We start from the raw sequence: 16,457 nt of genomic DNA, 5'->3' as shown, positions 1-16,457 counted from the left end.
CAAGATGGCTCTTTGGTTTTTTTATTTTATTTTTTTAACATCTTTATATTATAAATTATATTTTTTGTTAGATTTAAATGAGAATTTAACTCTTAAATTCAGAATGAATGAGTTCTTTTGTAATAAAAATTTGATACTTTCAAAATAAATTTTCTTAAATGATGTATTTAAATGATATTTACAAATATAACGCTAATTTATTTGCAGAATATGCATGATTAGTATTTTTTGTATTGTTTCAAAAAATTGAGTGTTAGATTAATAAATAGAAAATATTAGATGCTAGCTATGTAAATATCTTAGATTTAAATATCAACCATACAAAATTTTCTATTTAATTAAATTAATAAACGTTTAATATTATTAGAACAAAAAAATTATTAATTCGACTAAAAATGTGACCATATAATCTACTAAAAGGGAAAAACTCCTTATAAACTATTAAAACAAAAATTAATATGGAAGTACGATTTTCAATCTGTGGTAAATATTTCAGTCTTGCTTGATCTACCTAATGAACTTCTGCAACCATTTGCATCAGATACAAATGCAGCCAAAGCCTGGATCCAATCGAACATTATCGCATTTTAAGATATCGATTTTCGATGCATAGCCGTCGGCAACGAAGTTATCCCTGGGCCTCTATCACAGTTTGTTCTCCCTGCCATGACAAACATTCAGAATGCATTATCATCAGCTGGCCTTCAGAATAAGATAAAAGTGACTACTTCAGTCTCACAGGCAGTTCTTGGTGTTTCTTATCCTCCTTCAGCTGGTGCTTTCTCTTCTGCTTCATAGCCTTTCATGGGACCAATATTGCAGTTCTTTGCAAACAATGGAGCTCTTCTTCTTGTGAACGTGTATGCATATTTTGCTTATGCCGGCGATCCGGCGAATATTCGCCTGGATTATGCTTTGTTCGCTGCCTCGGAACCAGTTGTGATTGATGTTCAGTTCAATTACAGCAACATGTTCGATGCAATTGTTGATTCTGTGTATTATGCAATGGAAAATATTGGCGGTCATGAAGTTGGGATTGTTGTTTCAGAGACTGGATGGCCATCAGATGGCGGGACGGCGACGACGATCGATAATGCGCAAACATACATAACGAAATTAATCAAACATGTTGGTCAGGGGACTCCAAAGAGGCCAGGCTCGTTGGAGACTTACATATTTGCTATGTTTAATGAAAATCAGAAGCCTGCTGGGGTTGAGCAGCATTGGGGACTGTTTTATCCTCAGAAAACGCCGGTTTTTCCGATTATTTTCCCAAAGTAGGAAGGAGAATGATCATCCATATATGTTTAAGTGTAAAGTTATTGAAGTTTAGTATTGTAATCAATCTATAACGCAAAGAGAGGATTGAATTGTCTTTCTGTATTCTATGTATTTGAGAAGAGTAGTAGAAATTTGATGATCACTCTTTTGACTTGTTGAACTTCACGTCACAATGAGCTCAATGTATAGGGAAGAATGCCTTCCTGGTTGAGCTTTTGATTGCAAACATTACAGTGTATCCAATTATATCTGTTTGTTATAAAGGACAACCCAAACTATAGGGATTATAATCTGGCAATGTAAACTTATTAAATATTTAATATAAAATGTAAGGGAGACAATCCAACTTCAAGTTGAAAATGTGAATTGCTCTCAATCTCTTGGAACTGAACAGGAAACCGAAGCCTCGCCTACCTGGCCGATCCTGTCTACCCTAACGATCGGCTTCAACATCCAACCCGCATCTGCGATCTCCACCCGACTTCGATGCCCACAGCTTACTACTTTATTTTTCAGACTGTAGTCATAATTTTTATTTGGCTACTACTTTTTCATTGCTTTTAAAAAATCTTTATACTAAAAAGTTATTTTCTAAAATAGCTTTAAAAAGTTATCTTTATACTATTATCACATTACTTTTCTGAAGTTTTTTATGATGGAAAGCTATTTTCTTTTAACTAAGGTTTCTTTTGGGATAGCATATGGCCATTATTTTTTCGTTATTTTTAAGGAATTTTTATACTTAAAAGTTGTTTTAAAAATCAGCATGAAAATTTATTTTTTTTAAAACTACAATTAGACTCATATACGACCAAAAAAATTAGTTTTTCGCAGCAATTCATTGTAGCTGTTAAAACCACCAAAAATTTGTAAATAAGATCATTATCAGCCTATAGTAACAGTCATTCTAGCTGCAAATTTATAGTTTTGTGGTGGTTAAAATCGTTGCCATAACCAGCACTTCTTGCAATTCACCCCAGCAATCTGAAAACCGATGTGAAATATCATTGCAGCACATTGCTATCACGGAGGTCTTACAGCAATTTTCACACCACTGCAAGAAAATTTGTTGCGGTTAAAACCATCAAAAAAGATTATTTTTTGTGCCGCAATGGCCCTGTTTTTTTTGTAGTGATAATACTAAATGAATATCATGTTGGATAGTCAAAAAGTTATCAATAATTAAATTGAGCATCATTGAATAAAAACGTTTAAAATAGACATGTGGCAAAATAAGGAATGATATACTAAAAATAATTATATTAAAAAGATGATAGAAACAGCATATTATTGAATATTAGATAGTAGAAAATATCTTTATTTGTTTAATCTGCAGCATATATTGAATATTAGATTGCAGAAGACACCTTTATTAGTGTTTGGTACATTACTTTCTCCTCGCTTTATCTAAAGCAATAAGCCAAAAACTGCTATCAAAATCGCTAGTGGGGAAGAAGAAAGTTTCTTGCCATTGGAAAGTACTTTTTAGAAAGCAGCTTTCCTACTGTATGAGATGCCCTTCTAGCTTTTAAGAAATTCTTAAGAACCATGTTGTTGTTTTTTCCTGTATGTGTTGTCAAATAATTTTCATGATTATTAGTAGTTTTATATGTCAGAAGTATTGAATTTCTGGTAAATATTGTAGGGAAAAATGCCTTCGATAAAAGAAAGGAAGCACCACTTTGTATTGGACAAAATAATTGATATTCTTTTCATGCGCCATCAACACCATATTATTGACAAGTGAGAATAATTTTGTACCACGTCACCGGTGCCTAGAGGTACACAACAAAAAAAATGATGTGGCGCGTTCTCATTTGCCTTTGGATGCCGTTCGTGACCACACAGAATAATTTTTCCAAAGTTGGGTGAACTTTGCTTGAGCGTCCATGAACAAATTCCTCTAGTCGGCTTCTCGAGTCAAGTTTGTCGTAATTGTGATAAAATCGCTGGAATTTTGGCGATTTCACTGTAGTTTAAGTGAGTTCATGATGACTTTGATGAGTCTTATATGATGCTAATGAGTTAAGAGTTTTTTAACAAAAAAATTATTTTAAAAATAGAAAAAAAATTGTCTTAAATGAAGCCTTAGTCAGTTGAAATACTCGTATTTTCATTTCTTAGTTTTTTTGTGATGCAGTTTGAGTTCTTGTGGGAATAGATTTTTGGGTTTAATTTTGATTGTTAAATTTTTCGTTAGACATTATATATTATCTTCTTGGTTGGAGAATTGCATATTTGCGGGAACACTGTAGCTAAATGTTTATTTGTTTTACTATTTAGTTTTGACTGTATTTGTGTTTCATTTTGAATTCTTTTTTTGCCTATATCTCCCTTCTTAGATTTTCTTAAAAGGCTATTATTATTGGGTGAAAAATGCATTTAGTTTTATTTATTTGAGTCATTTCGAACCAAATCATGCATCTTAAGGGCTATATGATTTGCTGAAAAAGGAATATTAGAGTAAAGAATGTATTGTATTTGACATATTTGAAGTTGTTTAGAATAGTGTAAAATAGATGTAAGTGATTACTTTTTTTATCTGTGTTAAAATTAAATGAATGTAGTGTAATGTAGATGGCCGTAACGACATGTGAAAGGGAGGAAATGACAACACCCAGCAAATGTTTACGATGAATACAAGTGATGATGTGTGGCAGCAGTAAGTGGTGAACCATTAGCAGTGGTCGACTGTGAGTGCTAGCAGCCACTATAGGCAGTGGGAGATGACGAGTAGTCTGGGTGGTGGATTGGCTGGCGAAGTTAGCTTGCATGTATTTTATAATTCGATAAAAAATAGACAAGTTTAGAATATATATAAAAAATAAACTACATAGTAAAAAAAAGTTATTCTACACACCAAACTAAACGACAAAATTTTTAAATCCTTTATATTTTGAATACTTTGCATTCCTTTTTTCATAAAATCAAATAACCCCTTAGCCAAATTATTTTCTTCCCCTAGATTTCATAGCAATAACAAAGAGATAATATATATCATGCAAATTAAATTGGTTGAGGAGAATATTTAGTCATAATGATGAAAGATCTGAAGTTTCATGATGCTTTATTAGGTTGTGTTTGGGAGAACTTTTTTACTACTTTAAGTTACATTAAGAAAGTCGTCCCAAGCGAAATCTTAATCAATTTTCTTAATTTTCATTGTCTTAAGAGTAATTAATTCTATAGGTGCTTCAATGAAGTTAATGTTGCTGCTGAGATTAATTATGATCCTTTTCTCTTTGAAATGCTTAAGTTTGAAAAGAAGCTTTCCATAATGCGAAGGCCTTTATATCCCTTTATCTAATCCAAACGCATGCATTGATGTGATTACTAAGACATTTTTATTAATACTCAGTTAGTGGAAGATTTGTATCAGTTGTATAAGACTGCCACCACATTCTCCTTATAAGAAGGCTTAGCAATGAATCAAAAGCTTTACTATTTGCCTTCAATTTTTTGAAAGCATTTGAATAAAATAATTGAATCAGAATAAGATTTTAATCATTGGATTTGTTTTAAGATAAGTAGGATATAAAAATTAATATCTTAATCAAATAATATATTTGTTATATCAAATTTGAATCAGGCTGTCTATTTCCCCTATGATTACTCAATTGATGCTTATATAACAGATTCAAATTGGCATTGAAGTAGGAGTGTCTTCTTCAAGTGCATCCTAAGTATCCTGCTTGTGATGCTGGGCTTATCAGTATTTGAAGTTAACTATCCTCTCTCTCTCTCTCTCTCTCTCTCTCTCTCTCTCTCTCTCTTGATTGTTTTTTTTTTTTTCAGAACGGGGATATCTACCCGCTGCCACCCCCGTAGAGAAGGCGTTTGGCTGAGTAACTAATCGTTCGGCGGGCATAACGGCAACCAACCCCATAGGTGTCAGACCACGCACTTATTTTCTTCCCACCTAAGGAGTCACAGTGCTTGAGAGAGGAAACGAATGTCGGTTGGGAGGTTCCCATTCACGCTCAACCATGCTCGCCCACCAGCCCAGCAAAGCCCGATGGGGTATTGGCATGCTTTGAGTTCTTCTATTAATTATTTAAAAACTTGGTTTGTGTTCTTTATTTCAGTTAATAGCTCGTGCATTTAAAAAGAAAAAAAAGCTGCCTGTCTCTGTACTGCAACTAAACAAGTTTTTTTTTTTTTGGGAAACAACTAAACAAGTTCTATTGTAAACAACTTTGTATGATAAAAGGTTTGCAGTTAGCAACAACTTTAAGCTTTGTTTTGACATATTCAAAATGAGAATGCTTCAGTAGACAATATAATATATAATATAACTTTCTAAAATAATTTTTTAGTAAAAAAAATTTTAAATTAAAAACTTTGTACTAAAGAGCTTGTTCAGAAAAGCAGTAAAAAAGCCGTCCCAAAGGAAGCTCGAGCCTACACCTCTAACCTATGCTCCCAACAACCTATTTAGAATTATATCCGCTCTAATTACCATGATTGTAAACTGTACCTTAACCGGCATATCAGTGGAACAATTATTTTGTGCGGAAGAGGAACCCATCCTGATGCTTAAGCCCACTGCTCGGTATAAATGACGTGGCTCATTCTGATTGATATCTGAATATAGAGCTGCGTTTCACGTCCGCACAATAATCTCTCCTATCAGTGACCATTTTAGCTGTGTAATTTCACTTTGAAAACCTTCCCTTGGTTCTGATAGAAACTATTCAGATTAGATTATATGGCTCCCAGCTGTCCAAGTTAGATTTGCAGGGCAGAGTAAGTAATTCAGTACTGTAATTATCAAAATAATTGAAGAGAATCAGAATCCACTCTTTTTTTATATCACAATGGCCTACCATCAAAGTTTACCATCTAAATCAGCTCCTATTCGATGTATGATTATGAGCTGATGGATTTCCAACTCAGCATTATTATTTAAGTGGCCATAGCCTTTGCGTGTAGAACAGGGCAAATGGAAAGACACTAAGGGGCTGATTGGCTAGAAATACTGGAGTGTTTTGCAAGTTTGTTTTCCCAAGCATTCCAACTTTATTAGTGTTTGGTTAATTACAGGAAATGCAAACAAAAATTTTCCTTTCATTTGGAAGATGCCCATATCCAATGCTAAGGTTACTCACAATTCTTCTAAACAAGACCAAAAATGACAAAAACTGCCAACTTCTGAAGAATAGGCCGTAAATCAGGAGACATAATTTTGTGCGGACACAAAATCAGAGCGCGCCACAGAATAATTTTTCGCAAACCAGAAAGTAGCATCGCAACATTCACATAGCGAAACTAGAGAACAAAAAAGGATAAGAGAGATGGAGAAAAAGTCATTTGAAGCTGAGCTTGTAAATCAAATCAAGAAGTTCATCTTTATACTTCCATTTTCTGCTTTTATGTCTAATAGCAAATCAGATTTTCCCATTGAATATATTCTATAGGGATTAAACCCTCTAATAACAACTTTTCTAGTAAACAAAGCAAATTTGATTGATCTAACAAACCCAAAGAGAGTTAGAAAAAAAAAAAAAGCAAAGAGTAGATACTTTTATAAGAAATCTGTTAACTCTCTGTAGGAAGAGGCATAAAGATGTGTTGTGTGTAAGTTATCAGTGGCATTGAAAGTATGAGGGAAGTACCAAGCACCATCCTTAATGAATTGATAAACAATGACATCTTTGTTGTAGTTAAACAATAAAAACTTAATTATCATAGAGATTAATCAGTTATTATCATTTATGTAGGAGTCAAGGAAAGGCAGATTTCTTGATTAACTTCATGTTGGAGCCAATTATGAATTTTGAGTACAACTTTTTTTATTGCGGGCAGGTGGGGATTCGAGCGCGGATCAGCGGACAGGAAGTTCTTCCTTCAACTAATGAGCCGCAACTCGATCATACGCTCATTTTGAATAGCTCTAGTTAAACTTGTTTTTCTTTTGATAAAAAGAGATGGGATCTATATAAGTTCCTCCTCTAAGTGAAATTCAATGGGTAGAGATCATATCTTTACCCGTAGACTCCCCAAGTGTCGAGATCAATAAAGAGTTCAATTCTATATGAACGACTCATTTTCAAATGATATCGGCAGCGTGCACAAATATTCAATTTTTAACTTTTTTTTTTTAATTTAATGCATAACAATTCTCACATTGAACCCAATAAATGCTTGCATTTTGTATTTATATTGAAATCATTAAATCTTTTATCTTATGTTGAAATAATTGATACTAGTTTTGATGCTAGAATTTTTTGTTTTCAATACTGCTTAAACTTTTCATACAAATAAAACTAGAAATGTAACTGTCGATACCACTTTAAATGTCACTCTTAAGAATGATTTCAAAACGAAGATAACTATTAATGCAACTATTAGTGTGATTATTCAATTAGATTGATTATCATACATAGTATAATAATAGTAGTAATTAGTAATTACTACCATTATATCTATTATTTAAATAACTAGGAATCACGCAAAGAAGAACTACCATTGTCAATATCAAAATTCCAATTTTTAATATCAAAATATACAAAATAAGTGTCACCGTTACTATTTCTAACTAAATTAGGAGTAAAATCCAAAACACTGCAAATATGATTCTTGCATATCATTAATAATTTTGGAAAAAGCATATAACAAATTAGTTGAAATTAAAAAAGAAGGCTAATGCAATTTCATACAAAAACTTTTAAATGTTATAAACAGATATAAAAATTTAAGTGTTCTAAGAATTTCATGATGAAAGCATTTCAATTGCCCCAAAAATACTTTGAGGCCATTGATATTAGCTGCACCCGAATAGCCTTTAAGACAGCAAATTATTCTTTGCTTCTGTGCGGACGCTGAATATTGTATAGAGACTAACTAAAATATGTCACATCACCCCTGCTTGGTACCGCACTCGATACCATGCTCGGTATGACACATTCTGACTGGTCTCCGGACGATGAATTGCGTTCGGAGTCTACACAAAATAATTTCTCATAAGACATGCAGAGATAAAATTATAAGGTGCTGGTTAAGACGAGCAAATTATTAGCTGTTCAACCTCTTAATAAGCCACAAGCAGCTAAAAATTTCTTGAAGTAGAGAATTGCAGATAAGAAGAACTAGGCATCTATGATCCATGTAGTTAACTACAAACTTTTTTTTCAAGCATGTCTTCCATTGCACCCAAGTTACGAAGGTAGTTTGCTGAACAAACAACATTCATTGACTAGAAGAAACTTAAAAGATGCATGATCTGGCTTTCTATACAAGGAAATTACACCACTACACATTCAAAGAGAAAGCTTTTTTAGGCCTTGATAGAGCGCTTCTACTTCCCAACAAAGAAGTATTCTAACGAGGTTGCTGAATGATGCGGCGAGGGCTGAACCTGGGGTTTGTAACCTGGGCAGGCTTATCCTTATACCTTGTTGGATCCACGACAGGCTTAACAACTCCACTCTTGGGAGATTTCAAGCTTAGGTTCCTGATGAGTGCTTCAGTGTCCTCAAAACCTGCAAATCAATCAGTTTAAAGTTCTACTAGAAACAAAAATGAAAAATGATTGAAGAAGGCTTGACGGAGCTGCTTACCAGACTTGACATTCTTCTTCAGTGTAGTACGACCCAGCTCGTTTTCAACTTCAGCCGCCTCCATGAAAGCTTCCTGCTCCTCAAGCTCTGCTTCAAAATGGGAGAATTCTTCTGCAATGCCAAGATCAAATGAGTCTGGAAGCAGATTGGCAATGTCATCTTCTTCATCATCGCCATCGAAAGTTTCTTGCTCCTGGTGCTGACGGAACCAGTGATCGCGGAACCATGAATTGGTCTTCACCAATTCCCACCACTCAGGCGAGAAGTCCTCCACACGCTGAAATGCTGCAGGGATGAAAAGTGGGGCATTTGGATTTAGGGAAGACCTTGCTACTCTTGATGCAACTGCCATGGTGCTCATCTCACTTCACTCCGTTCTGAAAAGTTAACAAGCAACATAATTTCTTCAGAATGTCACTCAGAATTTGTGAATTTCTCTTAATGAAAATAGAATTCTACTAGAGCATATCCAAATCAAAGAAATAGAAGCCATTAGCAAATAATAGTCAACATAACAATCTTAAAAATCAAGGGAATGATGCAGAAGACTCATGGCGGAACCAACTTTACTTTTGAAGGTGAACAAAACTGGTGGTAGGCCTTCAAAGAAGCACATGTGACGGGGGGCTTTTAGTGGGTCACATGGGAGGTGGAGTCCATGCAGTAGTAGTCTAAAAGAAACAATTAGTGATTGGGCTTCCACGAATTGATTCTGGATTGGATGCAGGCAAAACTCTTCAAGATAGGGCAAAAAAACTTATTTAAAGGGGACAAATTTTTGAAATTGCCCTCCCTTATAAGTAAAACTCAATTTTGAGGGTGAGAAGACCGACTACAACCTCTTAAGGTGATTAAGAAGCAATCTAGCTCTTCCAATACAAACAACCATATCGCAGATAACAATTACGCCTAGTTCAGAAAGTTGCCCCGTGAAATCTATATCCCACCCACAAATCGATAACTTGTGAATTGACGCACAGAGCCCTAAGTTCTTGATACAACGACGGCAACTCAAAATATAGATGGAAAACAAATACAACATAACCAAAAAAAAAAAAAAGTTTAATATCTGAATCATCAACATCGCAGATCAGACATAATAGTACGCCCAAAAAAATAGATTTTAAGAAAGAAAAATATTAAAATTAAAGTTCAGACAAACGAGGCAAAGATATATAATACATGGAGGACGAGGAGGACCGAGCCTAATTGTGCCGTTGGGACCATCAATTCCGATTCAATACCTACTTCTATCCATGTATGAAGTCAAATGCTTCTACTAGAAGTCGACTCAACAACAAAAGAGTATCGCACCATAACAGCACTGAAGAGAAAAAAAACACATAAAGCTCATATTTATCGAGTCGCTACCCAAAAAAAAATAGGATATTAAACTCGCCCACTTCCTATGCCTGATCATCTCAGAACAAAACGAATTACCCAGCCACAGAAACCCTTCATATCCTAAAACATGTAAAAACAGAAATCGGTTTAATAATACATACTGAAATCAGTTCATCACAAAATTCCAGAATCTACCAAAATCGAACGCTGGAAATATCAGATCACTCCATTTCAAGTCACATCCAAAGTAGTAAAAACCCTCAAAATTGAAATCAAGTAATTTTTCCAACAGTTTAAGATCATAGAAACTCAACAAACGCCCAATCATCTCCATCGTACGATCTACTCAGACGATCTACTAATTTCGCGAAAAGGCCGGTCGGATCATTTAGATCTGCATAACTCCAGCAAAATAACGCAGATCCTTAATAATTTCAACCAAATCGATGCGCAGGACCATAGATCCATACAAAAAATAAAGATCTGCCACGATCCATCACGAAGAAATTAATCCTTAAGCCGATCGAGCAAAAAATTTTTTACCTAATCGAGAGTAAAAAAACGATCATATCGTCCAGATCAACCAATAGCATCTGTCCAATAGATATATGCGTCAATTACAGTCGACAGGGAAAGGCAAAGTAATCTGTTTACCTCGAAATTTTCTCAAGGAATATCTACGCCGTACTGGAAATCTTGTGCCGAACGATAGCGCCTGAGCTGCGCCTGTGGGTAGGGAGCCCTCCTCTATTTATAGGAGAGGAAGAGCCTATCTTGGCTTTCAGGTTCGGCCTCCGAGTCTTACGTTCGGGAAGCAGGTAAGGACGACCGGCTGGCCGACGACTGACCGGCTCGTAGCCAGTAAACGGTGGCTAGTCGTCGCGTTTTACCGGATGAGTTGGGTTGAGGGGCTTTTTTTTTAGCAGGTATTTACCTCGTGTCACTTCAAAAGAGTGTTAGATAGCGTAACTGATTTATTGGCGAAACTTAGGGAGCCCATTCATCGGCATTGGGCCCACACTTATTTTGCTCCGCTGAAGAGGTGAGGCCGTAGTAGAAGAGATTCGAACCTAGTATTGAGAGTTCCTAACTGTGCTCACCCTCCAACCAGACTAAGGTTTTGTTTCTGACGACTTTCTTACTGCTTCTTAAAACAACTTTTCAGTACAAAAATTAAAATCTTTGTACTAGACAGCTGCTTTAAGAAGCAGAAAGAAAGCCGTCCCAAACGAAGCCTAAGTCTCGATGGGTCAGCCAATTTTTTAAAAGGAGCACTTGGCATGGCAGGTTTAGCTAGAAGAGCACGAACTTGATGAAATATAAGAAAGAGCAAATTCACCATATAATTCGCGTATTAAAAGAATGCACCAATCATATTTGTGCATTCTATGAATGCACCAGACAGTTCAATGCATTCCAAAAATGCGCCAAACATATTAGTGCATTCTATAGAATGCGCAGACCTACTGAACACATTCAAGTTGTCGAAACAGAACATTTTGAGATCATGAAAAATACGTCGCATATTTCGACGTATTCTTCAATGCGCTGAAACTTCTAATGCATTCAACCAACACGCTGTGTCTTTCAGCATCTTCGCTCCTAAAATTTTGTACCCCCCGCTAAATCTTACTAATTGTGTGCTCCTTCCTAAAAATTAGCCTTCTCGTTCGACCAGCTGTAATTATTTAGAAAAAAAAATAATGTTAAGATGTGTTGCTTAAAAAATAATTATGATGAATTTTAAATTTTGTATAATATATAAATAATTTTTGTTAAATTTATTTAAAACTAGATATAGGAATTTTTAAATTAAAATCCAAAATTTTCAATTATTTATAAAAATAAATATCAAGTTTTTTTACTAGGAAATCCGAAATTGTATAGTTATTTTTAAAAAAATTTAATTCAAATCCAAAAATTTTCAAATATTTATGTAATTTTTTTTTCCTAATACATTTCTCATATTTCATCCTAAACTTTAAATAATTAAAATTTTAGACATTCTAAACAGTAAAGATATAATCTAAGAAAACTTTTTTTACTTTTAACCATATTAAATCTTTAATCACGCATTTACCATATAAATATTATTATTTATGATTTCAGATAATAAGAAGATGCAAAGAAATTAGTCAAACTTTAGAACAGAGGCGTCCAAATGATTTTTTGGGTCGGGTTTGTGTTGAATCCTAAACGGATTTGACTTAAATTGATCAAACTCAAACTCGGCCCAATTAGACAAACATGTCAGAAATTTGGACCTAGACTAGACATGCCAAGTTACCAGGTTGACATGACCCAACAAAAAAACGATAGGTGCGAGATCACGACACGCAAGTGGAGAACGACCGCATGCAGGATTGGGCCAGCGCGAGCTAGACAACAGGTGACGGAGGGTGTGGGAGGGAGTGAAAGATTGTCACGACCCGACCCGACGGGGACGGATCCCGCCCGAGCCGGATCGCGACGAGAGACCAGAACAGATATCAGATTTCAGATTTGAGCTCATTTCAGATTTCCCAGACACTAACTGAATCTCATAGGATCCAGGCCCCTTATAGCTCCCTTTTTATAGCTTATACACATAGCATTTCAATTCAGAAGAAATCCGGGCAATTCAGAAATCAGACAAAAATCGGGCAGCACAACGGCAGTAGACAGAATTTACACAAAATTTCCTGCAAAGAAAATTTACCAAATTCGCACAGAATATAGATAATCACATTCCAGAACATTTATTCTACTGCACAGACAATTTACAATTTCACAGAAAAATGTAGTCTACGAAAAACTCCGCCGAATCAAAAATACCCGGACAAAAATCTTCGGAAAATAACCAAAATGTGCACACTCGGCACGTCAACAATATACAGAAAGTTACGCGGTAAAAACTGAACCGATCAAAAGATACAGACGAAAAACAGTAACGGAAACGAAATCCGGACAGAAAATACCGCCAAACGCGACGGTTCTGAAAATTGAGAAAGGCGGAATGTGCCTTACCTTGCGTACAGCAAAATCCTGAACAGTCACTTCGGACGAAAACGGCTCCGCGTCGTCCGAAAATCAACTTTTGCCAAAATGCCCTCGACTTTCTCTCTCCTCAGATATTTTTGTTTTTTATTTTGATTTTTCTCTCTCTTCAAAACGACTGAAATCAGCTTTATAATACACAGATCGGCCCGGCCGATCGCCAGATCGTCCCAGGACGATCAGACCAAAAATCGATCGTCCCGACCGTCCTGGACGGTTCCCAGAACTATTCTCAGGCCGATATTTTCTACAGTGCCGATCGGCCTGGACGATGTCCAAATCGGCCTGGACGATGTGTACAGAAAATCACCTGAAGCAAAACTGGGCACATTCTGGAGCAAAATTTCCACTGATCGTCCCAGGACGATCCAGATCGTCCTGGATGATCCTGGAGCAGATTTTTGATATTACAAATATTGTGGGCAATTGGGCGAGGGCCGGATTGTGCATGTGGGAGCAAGACTATGGGTGGGCCGCATGCACGCCTTCGAGACTACGAGTGCAAGCGCCACAAGCGCGATGTCCAAAGCGGACTTGGGTCAAACCAAGTCAAAATCAAGTTAGCAAGTTGACTCGGACCTAACCTGATTTTACAAACGGGTCAAAATTTGGAACCCAAGTCCAACCCATCTGTTAAACGGGTTGACATGAACCCAAATTTTTTAAGTCGGGTTGTTGGGTTGAGTTATTAATTAAAGTAATAAAGTAAATGAGCATCAAATAGAGAATACACCGGGACACTGTGTAAGCGTCATCAGCCTCAAGCTTTATCATTTTGAATTTGATGATGATAAGCATATAATTAAATATTCTATTTATGTATATATACTAAGCGTTTCACAAGCATTAGATCCATAGTTATTCAAGTCAACATGCTTTATGGATTACATAGCGTGCACATCTACTTCCATGCTAACATGATCATGAAAAAGCATATTAAATGGATCAAGAGAGGTGCATTAGTGCTTTAGATGCATGCTTTGAGGTTTTATAAGATTAAGCGTGTTATAAACTTTCATAGGTGATATATCAAAAAAAAAATTATCTTCATAGGACACGAATTTCAAGATAAAATTGAGTTGAAAGCTTCGGAAATTAAATTTGGGAACATCTAAACTCCAAATTCAGCAAACTTAATAGTTGAATTGAACCTCTTGAAAAGACGAACCTAAAGACACCAAATTCGACTCAATCCGAGCCCAAATGGGACGAAATGCATTTGGAAGGTTTAAACTATAAATTGGATGGCCAAATAGTTTCCAAACATGGCATGCTTATAGCCAAATCAAGCGGCTCGACGAGACAAATCCAATGAACCTAATATCATTGAATTATGATATCATTAAGACATTCAAATGATTAGTAAACGATCCATAATCAAGGGATAAATATCGGTCGTCCATTCAAACCACTCCCAACATATCATTAATCTCTGTCATATTTACTGGTCATGCAGCTCTAAGAAAACTATAAATAGACCCCTCATTTTTCATTGAAAGGAGACCCAAGTAAGAAAGAAAAGGATGAGAGAGAAAAAAGAGTTTCTTGCCACCAAACTCCTCGACCATCGTCGAATCACAAACTGATGCCAGACTTTTGCCCTGTTGTCGATTGATGTTGTACTTCTACCGAACCATCGACTATGATCCTTCCAATCTCTGTCGCTAGATAATAGCCTTTCTAACCTCATTCAACCATCGACTACGTCCTTTTGACCTCCATCGTCAGACAATGGTCTTTTTGACCACTATAGCTCACCAACTATGGTTCTTCTGACCTCAATCTCTATACTATGATTTTGTTGACCTCCATCGCTAGACAACGATCTTTTTGACCTTCATCGCCTGCCAAATACAGTCCTTCCGACCTCCATAGTGAGACAATGGTCTTTCTTACCACTGTCGTCTTCTGACTACGAACCTTCCGACCTCAGTTGCCAGACTATGGTCCTTCCAACCTCCATCGCCAAACTAAGATCTTTTCGACCTATGTCGTCTGCCGACTAAGGCCCTTTTGACTATCGTCACCCAACCACAATCTTTTTAACCTCTGTCGCCCACCGACTATGGTCCTATCGACCAAAAGAACATGTCAATATTGATTCTTCCAATTTCCACCATGTAATGCATTCAATATGATGCATGTTTGCTACATCAAACCAAGGCCTTCCCCCCAGGGAAGTGACTCATTTGTAAACAATTGCAAACACTAGTGGATTCATTCAAAAAAAAAAAAAATATTGGATTCATTCAAACGGGTCTTGGCCTCATTGTTTTTCCCTCTTTTTAGGGTTTCCACATAAAAACTCTAGTGTCTCTTATAAATATTACACATTTTTCTTTATCTAATTGTGTGATGGATCTTCATACAAAACTAAGACATTAAACTTAATATTTCTTTATCGCAGTAAATATTCCAGGATGCAACATGTATTTAATTTGTTAATTTGGTTTGATTTGCTCATATTCCAATTTTTACTCTAATGCATTAAGGAATAATATAAGAAAATATATTTTTAAATCAAAATAATAAAAAATGCTATTTGAAATCTATTTTGTTGCTGCCAAAATTATTTTTATTTAATACGTTTTACATCTTTTAATTTTTTCTTAAATTGAAAATTGTTGTGAACTGTCATTTTACTGTCAATATCTATTTGATTGAGCTCAATGTTATTTTATCAAAATTAGTAAGTAAAATCTATTTTTATTTTAACTTAGTTTGTATGTATTAAAATTATTTAAATTTCATATGAAAATTTCCTCACCAAAATCTTGTTCTACTCTATAAGGTTTCGTTTGAGATAACTTTTTTTATTGATTTTTAAAATAAATTTTTAGTGGAAAATTTTTTTGAACTAAAAATTTTGTTCTAAAAAAACTCATTTAAAAATCAATAAGAAAGTTATTCAAAACGAACAGAAACATCACAATGTATACTTATGAACATTTTGTATTCTTGGAACCATTGCCTCTTCCACCTCCTCACTAGTTTATAGAGCAAAGTAGACTTAAGTGACATTTTTAAATATACAAAGATCAAATAAGGAGATTGAACAAAATTTCAAGAGAAACATAAATGTTTTATTTATAGACTTAAATGTTTTAATATGTAAGGTGACATCTTAATCATATATTTGTCATCATTAAAGAACATTAAAATAAAAGCAGCTTTATTTTCTCTTAGGATGACCACTTTTTAGAAACAACAAACATTATCGAGAAAAATTTTATCACT

At 35.2% G+C, this 16,457-nt stretch overlaps 2 protein-coding genes across 3 annotated transcripts; one reads left to right on the top strand and one right to left on the bottom strand.

Moving 5' to 3' along the window:
- Positions 1-342: 342 nt before the first annotated feature.
- LOC110102253 (glucan endo-1,3-beta-glucosidase-like) lies at positions 343-1,357 on the top strand. The gene has a single exon (XM_028698416.1). It carries the CDS (start codon positions 805-807, stop codon positions 1,279-1,281), a length of 477 nt encoding a protein of 158 aa, XP_028554249.1. The 5' UTR covers positions 343-804; the 3' UTR covers positions 1,282-1,357.
- Positions 1,358-8,359: 7,002 nt separating this feature from the next.
- Positions 8,360-10,968, bottom strand: LOC110102258 (protein EARLY RESPONSIVE TO DEHYDRATION 15). 2 transcript variants are annotated; one of them, XM_020830510.2, is made up of 3 exons: positions 10,838-10,968; positions 8,841-9,219; positions 8,360-8,762 (listed from the first exon to the last, which is right to left on the bottom strand). In XM_020830510.2, the coding sequence occupies exons 2-3, from the start codon at positions 9,199-9,201 to the stop codon at positions 8,602-8,604; spliced, it is 522 nt and encodes a 173-aa protein (XP_020686169.1). In that variant the 5' UTR covers positions 9,202-9,219; positions 10,838-10,968; the 3' UTR covers positions 8,360-8,601. The 2 variants fall into 2 exon arrangements, with proteins under 2 accessions (XP_020686169.1, XP_020686170.1); XM_020830511.2 differs by lacking the exon at positions 10,838-10,968 and adding an exon at positions 10,728-10,748 and having other exon boundaries at positions 8,841-9,217.
- Positions 10,969-16,457: the final 5,489 nt, after the last annotated feature.

Source organism: Dendrobium catenatum, unplaced genomic scaffold (genome assembly GCF_001605985.2).
Source record: "Dendrobium catenatum unplaced genomic scaffold, ASM160598v2 fragScaff_scaffold_1083, whole genome shotgun sequence".
NCBI classification, from domain to species: domain Eukaryota; kingdom Viridiplantae; phylum Streptophyta; class Magnoliopsida; order Asparagales; family Orchidaceae; genus Dendrobium; species Dendrobium catenatum.
This window is presented reverse-complemented; position numbering and strand designations above follow the sequence as displayed.